This window comes from Python bivittatus, unplaced genomic scaffold, assembly GCF_059951505.1.
Source record: "Python bivittatus isolate LINGU-HERP-01145 unplaced genomic scaffold, Pbiv_v1 ctg000530_np1212, whole genome shotgun sequence".
Lineage (NCBI taxonomy): Eukaryota > Metazoa > Chordata > Lepidosauria > Squamata > Pythonidae > Python > Python bivittatus.
The window spans coordinates 4,332,641-4,340,336 of record NW_028277085.1 but is presented as its reverse complement, the minus strand read 5'-3'; the positions used below and the strand labels follow the sequence as shown (position 1 = coordinate 4,340,336).

Below are 7,696 nucleotides of genomic sequence, written 5' to 3'. Positions count from 1 at the left end.
GGAAGAACAGGGGGCTGGACAATCAAAATATGATGCAGAAGAAAAAACATATTTCAGACATTTTAATCCTTCCAGTTCTGATCAGTTATATTGATAAAGTCCCTACACAGTTCAGTTATTTTCAACAATCCCTCTTCATACCTAGACATGGAGATGCTTCTCCTAATTCTTACCTTGGCACATGAGGGTTCCTTCCCATCTCCTCAAAATTTAAAACAGCTGCAGTAGCAGGAGCTGCCCAGATGAATTTCACACCTAGTTAATGTAGAGTAATTAAGGAATACAGAAACCTGATTTCTACTATTATGAGTAATAAATGAAACCTCATTGTTAGTCTCTTGGAGAAGGTGTGTTTTTGTCATCTTCTCCTGCACATCAGAGGCATCTTTCTTGGCCCATCAAGTCGAATGCTGGAAGGGTGCATTTAATGGGGAGGTTGTTTTGAGAATGCTGGGACTTTAGAGAACGAAACTGGATAGAAAAGGGTGTATTTGTAGTCTGGCCCTTGTACAGCCCTTGCTTTGCTGCAGAAGATCTTTTCCAGGTCTCGCCTGTTTAAAAAAAGTCAGGTAGTAGGGATGGAAAAAGACTCTTCCAGAAAGACAACACCTTTGACCTGGAATACTGTGGCTAGAATTTCCATTTCCCAATCTGGAGAATCTGTAGACAATCACTTGTTTGCTTCTTCTCAGCAAGTTTTGGAAGAGACTTTCTTGTAATCTCGCACTACTCTGTATCTGACAAGGTTGAGCTTATATATCTGAAAGCTCTCCAGCATCTCAACCAAGTCAGGATAAGCATCCTCAAGAGATCAGTCACATTTCCCCCCCCCCTTTTTTTTTTCCTACCCCCTAAGGAACAGTTCTGGAATCTCAGTCTCAAAAGCTTGGAAAGTTTGAGACAGCCTCAGCTCACCTAATCAAAGTGTGGCCGGTCTGGATTTTGGATGTTTTTTTTCTCATTGCCAACTTAGCTACTATTGTTTTTCGTACACAAGAACATGGGGAACCTGCCCCAGTTCAAGCAAAGGTTCTTGATCTAGAACAGAGGTGTGAAACCTTTGCTTAAACTGAGAGCTGCCAAGGGCCATGCTGCAAAAAGTGGGTGGGGCCAGGGAAAGACAGAAGTTGGATTTTCTACACAACCCCAGATTGCAAATATCTTAGCTATAATAGTTAAGCAAGCAGAACAGAAATAAGCCCCAAAAACACAGCTGACTTTGAGTCCCTCCATTGCAAACAGTCTTTGGCGCTGCAGGAGTCAAGTAGACAAACACCACTTTTTCTTCAGATTTCAGGACTTCTTCAATGTCACAAGTTTTGTTTGGATTCTTGCTGGCTTGGAGATGGTTCTTGAGAAAAGTGGTGGGCTTCTCGGAGCTGGCCAAAGCTACATGGACTGAGGCCTCACGAGAGCCAACATCATTCAGGGCCTGGCAAGTATAAAGACCTTCATCGGCCTTGCTAAATTTGGTGACAGCCATGGATCCATTTTTGAAGACCAGAAAGCGCCCTCGGCTCTGTGAGGAACCTGCAGAGTCTGGTAACACATCCTCTTCTCTTTCAACGTTGGCCCCACTGATGGCCACATTTTGATCAGCTGTCTGGATTTTCCACTTGATCTCTGGTGGTGGTTTACCCACAGCATTGCAGTGCAATTGAAGTGTAAGCCCATCCTTCAACACATTGTCACCCAGGCTGGAATGGTAAATCAATTGCACTAATGGAAGTGCACAGTCCAGCTTCAAGGATCCCCCAAGAGTGAGACCTTTCAGTTTCTCAGGAGTAGCACATGTAATGAACTTCTTCTCTGGAATTGAAACCAGAGTGCTCTGTAGCCATCCATCCAACCACCAAATTCTACAGGTGCAGTGAAATGGATTGTTGTTGATTTGCAGCTGAGCTAACTTAGGCATGGAGCTGAAGGTCCCCTCTGAGAGAGTAACCAGCTTATTGTCACTCAGCCAGAGAGAACGAAGATCCTTCAGGGAATGAAAAGCTTCTGGTGGAACCTTCTCCAGGTGGTTATTACTGAGCTTCAGCTGTTGCAGAGATGTGAGATTGGATAGGTCTCCCCAGGGGAAATTCATAATCTGATTGTGGCTGAGATCAAGGGCTCGCAGGTGTACCAGAAAAGCAAAGGTGCCCTCAGCGATGATGCCAATTTCATTGTAGGACAGCCATAAACCTTGTAATTTTGCTGTGTTGGCAAAGGAATCTTCCCACAAGGAGGCAATGCGGTTGACAGACAGGGTGAGGGTGGTGGTGTTGGAGGAGAGGTCCTGAGGAACCACCTGGAGATCTTGATAAGAACAGTCTGCAACATGTCGCTCATATTTCTTCTTTGCTGCACACCGACAGACCTCTGGGCAGCTCTGGGTTCCCACAATGAGCAGTGCAGTTAATAAGCAGGTGAAAGGGCCCATTGCTTTCTCCACATTTACCTGCAAAATAATAACTGTAGAGATTATCTTGCATAGTTCTGAGATCTAGTCCAACCAAACAATTGGCCTATATCTGTGTTGTATCATCTGAGATTGTCTGGAGGTTAAGTCATGGCAACTGGACTTCTTTTCTTTTAGGTTAGAGACATTTCAGTATTTGTCCAAGCAGCTTCTTCATTCTAAAAAAGTTGGCTAGGGGGACCCCATAAGTCTTCCAGGGTGGCTTTGTTTCTTACTAGCATGATAGGCTCATTGAAGGGACAATAGGAGATGTGATTAGTAGAGTCTTTGAGATGCAGATGTCTTACTCCTAATCCTTCACTCATCCCCAGGGGGATGTTAAGTGTTGCCTTCCTGATGAACTTCTGAACTGTTCTTAATCTTCCTGGGGACTGTTGAAAGGGGAGCCTGGAAAACAGGAGACAAGTTGTGTCTGAGGCCTCCACCTCTACTGAGGGAAGGATACTAATCTATTAATCACATCTCCTATTGTCCCTCAAGGAGCCTATCATGCTAGTAAGAAACACAGCCACCCTGGAAGACTTTTATGGGGTCCCCCTAATCAACTTTTTTAGACTGAAGAAGCTGCTTGGACAAGTAGCGCAACATCTCTAACCAAAAAGAAAAGAAGTCCAATTGCCATGACTCAACTTCCAGACAATTCCACCTGGATGACTGAGAATCTTCATAAACTTATCCTCTGAGATTGAATAAAAATGCCACCTGATGGGACTTTCTTTTGTTGGGTGATGGGAGGAAATCAACCTGGAGTTCAGTAATCTAACAAATCTGGCATCAAGACTTCTTCCCAGCAATTGTATGCAATAGCAAATTGATGCTTAACTTGTTCTTGGAAGTCTATAAAAAAATCACTCCAGCAGTACCGGATGGATTGATAATAGTCAGAAAACGATGACTATCAAAAAATAAATCATGGCTAGCAAGGAACACTATTTCTAAAAATAGATATACACCAGCCAGGTTTCTATTTATTTCATAACTGGATGTCCTTCAACCTTTCAACTGAATTTTAATCAAGAACAGATGCTTAAGTATATTTTTTTCCATGTGAAATAGGTCCTTTGCATAGACCGTGTAGGCCAGACCATAAATCCTGTGTAACTTAGCTGTCCAATTTATAATTTTCCTCTGCCAGCTCTTTTACTTTAAGAGTAAGGTTCTCACATCATGAGGTTTACTTGCATGTTGCTTTCACGTGTTGTGTGAATCCAATCTTTTGCTGCTTACTTAATCAGCTCTGGTTTAGTCCTACAAACACATGGAGACTGACTCAAGAAGCATTCCCATAATCTATTCGGAATTTGTGTGTGCGTGCTTCTTTTGTGTTCTTGTTGAACTATGCTGATATGTCTTCCACCATATGAGAGAGAGGTCTGGGCTACCTTACCCTGTATCTATGGGGCACAAAGCAGACAACAGAGGCGCAGATGTGGGTTTATTAACAGGACTTGCCTGATCTGATGGTAGAAGCCACTGAAGGCTTCAACCCAACCCAAGCACTGAAGCTAAAGTAATTAGTGGTTTGACTTTCCCTATTCTGCCCAATTTAGAGGGTGCCAATTTATCCATTCAGCTGAAACACCGCTGTTGTGAATAAGTATCTTCTGACCAAGGTATCGTTTGTCTAGCTGACAAGATGTGCCTTGACATAAAAAGGATGACTCTGTGTCTAAAAGAAGAATTTTCTTGTGGATCATCAGCACCACACAGCAGCATCTTTCCATCACTCCCCTCTTTCACACTCCCCAAGGATAGTGACCTCATTCTGAGTTTATCCCAATATATGGAGTTTGGGAGTAGGACTCAGCAGCTAGCAGGTCAAAATAAAGCTAAGAGTTCAGGTATTCTTTCAGGATGGGTTTTTCTGTTAACCCCATCCTGAAACTCAAGTCAGTTACACATTTTGGTTGCCACTAATGTAACAGGACTGGTTTCTACAGGCTTTGCTAGTTGAGAACCCTTCTTTCACAGATGTAGAACTAGAGATTTATCATGCAGGCCTTCACAAATTCATGGCTACACTACTGCAATATACTTTGTGTAGGGCTGCCCTTGATGGCCGCTCAGAGACTTCAGACTGCCTTCGGAAAAGGGGCCTTCATGAGGAGCGTGTGGCACCCGCACCAACACCCTGGCATTCTTCTGCTTTATATAATTCAATGAAAGAGAAGGCTGGGTAGGAATCTTCCCCATGACACCCTAGATGTCTAGGGTGCAGCAGTTAAAATCTGATCATGGGAGAGCCCCTCCCTTGTATTCTCTCATGTACCAACCACCAGTTTCACCACTTGGCCCACTACCTACAAGAACTAGAACCACCACTTCATGGTTTTTCCCCCTAAACTGAGAATCCTAATAAAACCAGTGAATAATTTAGGATGCTGGTTTTTTCCCAAGTTTGCTGAAAATCCAACCCATATGAAAGGCAGTGGATGATGGGGAGTGGGGTCAGCTGGCAACAGCTCTCTAGGACCAAGGAGAAGAGGTTCTTCTGCTATTGAGTCTACTGGCTGCTAAAAGCTGGAATTCACAGCAAAATCTGGAGGGGCAGGTTCAACATGCCTGAAATCAAGCAGTTTTCTAGCCACTACGTGAAGCCATCAGGAACCACAATTTGGGGTCTTCTCTAGACAAACTCTACAAAGTTTGGCCTGTTCTCTGCTAGAACACAAAGGAAGCAAATCTGATTTGGTGCCCTTTCCACTCCAAAATAATCCTTACTCATTCCCTTCTTTTCTATTTTTGCAACTGTTGCCCTCCTCGAATACGCAAAACACCATCAGCCCAGATGTTTTGTTTCTTCCAGTTTCACAATCATTGGCCCTAATGCAGAGCAACTCCGTAAGAGAGAGGAATTGAAATCCGAGGAGAAACGGAACCAGGTTTCAGACGAAAGAAAGAGCCATAGCAGAAAATAAGCACTTTAAAGAAAAGATCCCTGAATTTAAGGCATGAAAAGGAACATTTTTCTCTTTTTTTTACCTTCTTCCAAGCTCCCAAGTTTTCTTTCTTGCGGTGTTTCAGTTGGAAAAACTCTACAAACATTGTGTTGAGCGCAGACTGGCTTGCGCATTCCAAAAACATTAATAATTATGAGAAAGTCCAGCCTCCAATTTGGCAGGAGTCAGCAAAGGAGGGGGTGATTTTTTGCAGGACTCACCAAAAAAATGTTTGGGCTTTTTTGGTTTAATGGAAGGGGCCTCTGCTTTGCAGCATGCTTTCTGACAAGAAGCAACCCAGCGACGTCTTTCATAGCGGACATTTGAGGAGACGCCATCCTTAGTAGAGATTCCTGATCTCCATTGAGGGTTTGGCTTGATTTAGTTTCCTTCCCTCCGCCCAACAACACACATGGATTTTATTTATTTGTTTAGCTGATTTGGGTAGCCATCCTGCTCACCCAGCAACTCAGTCCACCGTGTGTGTCGCCAATAAACAATAATGAGTCAATTATAAACCCACTCACAATGAAACAAAATATAAAATACAGACAAAGGAATGTGGGTCATGCCAACCAACTCTGGGGGGGGGGTATCTAAGGATCAGCGTTTGCACAATCTCAGATGATTGGGCTAAAAACTGTTGACAGAGTCGATTCAGATATCCCCAGTCCATGACAGATTTTCACTCCTGCCTCCTTGTATTTTTTTTTTTTCTTCCCTCTGTACATACTCACTTAAAAATTCACACATTCTCTGTCTCCTCCAGGCTGTAAAGCACAGATGAGTGGGGGGGGGGGGGAGTAAATAAAGTGGTGATTGTCTTTCTCCCCAATGAATAACAGATGAAGCAGAGTCACTAACTTGACTCACTCACAGCTTCGGACTGAAGTAATGTCTCTTAACATAGACAATATCTCCTGAAGTAAATACAGGGGGGAGAAAAAACAACCCTACTCTGCTTTCTTTTTTTGTAAGATGACTATAAAGGCTAGTTCAGTTTACGTGGGGAGGGAAAGCAATCTGTTGCCCCTGCACAAGGTTGTGTGTCTCAGGTGTCTCAGACTGCAGATGTTGTAGGCTAGAGAAGACACAGAGGTTATCTCTTTGGCATTCTCCACCTTCAGCTTTTAGGACTCCACGTGGAATCTCCTCATGTTGCTTTCTTTAGCCCGCTACCCTCGGGTATGGAGGTGGTGCTGTCCATCCACCACTTTTAAATAAGATCCAGCTTCCATTCCAGTCCCCACCCCACCCCAGATGAAGAACGGGCAGCAGGAGATGTCGTCTTGTCCTTTGCATCAAAATATCTGCCCATAGTTTCTTCTTTCAAACGGTTTCTGGAGAAGCTTTGTCCACCCCTGCTTCAAACACCTCTCTGCTCTCCACCCAGGAGGCATTGGATGTCAGTCAATCACAGCCCAACCATTTGTGGTCTGTTCCTCTAGCTATCAGACCTGTCTAGATCTGTTCCTCTAGCTATCAGGGTGTTTGGGATTGGACTCAGTTGATCTCCCCTGTTCTTTCTTTCTCCCGATGAGAGGAAACAGGCCAAGAGTACCCCATCCACCACCTCCATTGCCTGAGAGTTGTGGATCTTCCCTTGGTCTTAGAGATGAACAGACTTACTTGGGAAGGGGCAAGGATTCCTTTAGAGAAGAGGAGAATAGGCTGCTGCGCCTTCCTAGTTGCTGAACCAAGAGTCTCTTTTCCTGTTGGCCAAAGTCCTCAACAGCTGGTGAAATCTGAGCTGCTGGAGCAGAGGACAATCAGTTTCCTTTTAAGGTAGAAAAAGTAATAAAGAGTTGCTTTCTTTCACATGTTGCACACTCTTTTCTAAGTAACTTCCACTTTCAAATTGGAATGGCTTTGGATGAGGGAGCACACTCTGCAAGCCTCTTTTTGCTTTACAGCTATGCAAGCAGATCAAAAAGGAAGTGAAGCTGACATTCTTACTAAATAGATGATTCTCTCCCCAAGTGAAAGTTGGTAATCCCTAAAGTTGGTTTTCACTAACCTCTTGTCTAAATGGTCAAGTGCTGTTTTTGTCACAGCCCAAGGAGCAGGTTGAGAGGTGCCAATGGACCTGGGTGTGCCCTCCATTTCCCCAGATATGTCAGTGCCAGCCTCCTCCTCTGCCAGCATAAGCCCTCCCCAACTAATATGGGTGCCACATTAAACCTTTCAACCCTAACCAGTACCCTCAGGCCCCTGGAAGACCCTTTCAATGGACTTCTTCATCAGCTTTCCATGTTCTCAAAAATTCGTTACTATGTCATGGTGGTGGACCGTT

At 44.0% G+C, this 7,696-nt stretch overlaps 1 protein-coding gene across 2 annotated transcripts; it reads right to left on the bottom strand.

Moving 5' to 3' along the window:
* Window positions 1-47: 47 nt before the first annotated feature.
* On the bottom strand, window positions 48-7,120 carry LOC103055678 (immunoglobulin superfamily containing leucine-rich repeat protein). 2 transcript variants are annotated; one of them, XM_088148414.1, is made up of 2 exons: window positions 7,033-7,120; window positions 48-2,443 (listed from the first exon to the last, which is right to left on the bottom strand). In XM_088148414.1, the coding sequence occupies exon 2, from the start codon at window positions 2,423-2,425 to the stop codon at window positions 1,163-1,165; it is 1,263 nt and encodes a 420-aa protein (XP_088004540.1). In that variant the 5' UTR covers window positions 2,426-2,443; window positions 7,033-7,120; the 3' UTR covers window positions 48-1,162. The 2 variants fall into 2 exon arrangements, with proteins under 2 accessions (XP_088004540.1, XP_007430157.2); XM_007430095.3 differs by lacking the exon at window positions 7,033-7,120 and adding an exon at window positions 5,447-5,658.
* Window positions 7,121-7,696: the final 576 nt, after the last annotated feature.

Coding starts and splice junctions, on each gene's coding strand:
- LOC103055678 (XM_007430095.3), bottom strand. CDS start 5,548: ATGTTTTTGGAATGCGCAAGCCAGTCTGCGCTCAACACAATGTTTGTA. Junction 2,444..5,446: donor ACTTGGGAGCTTGGAAGAAG/GTAAAAAAAAGA, acceptor ATTATTTTGCAG/GTAAATGTGGAGAAAGCAAT.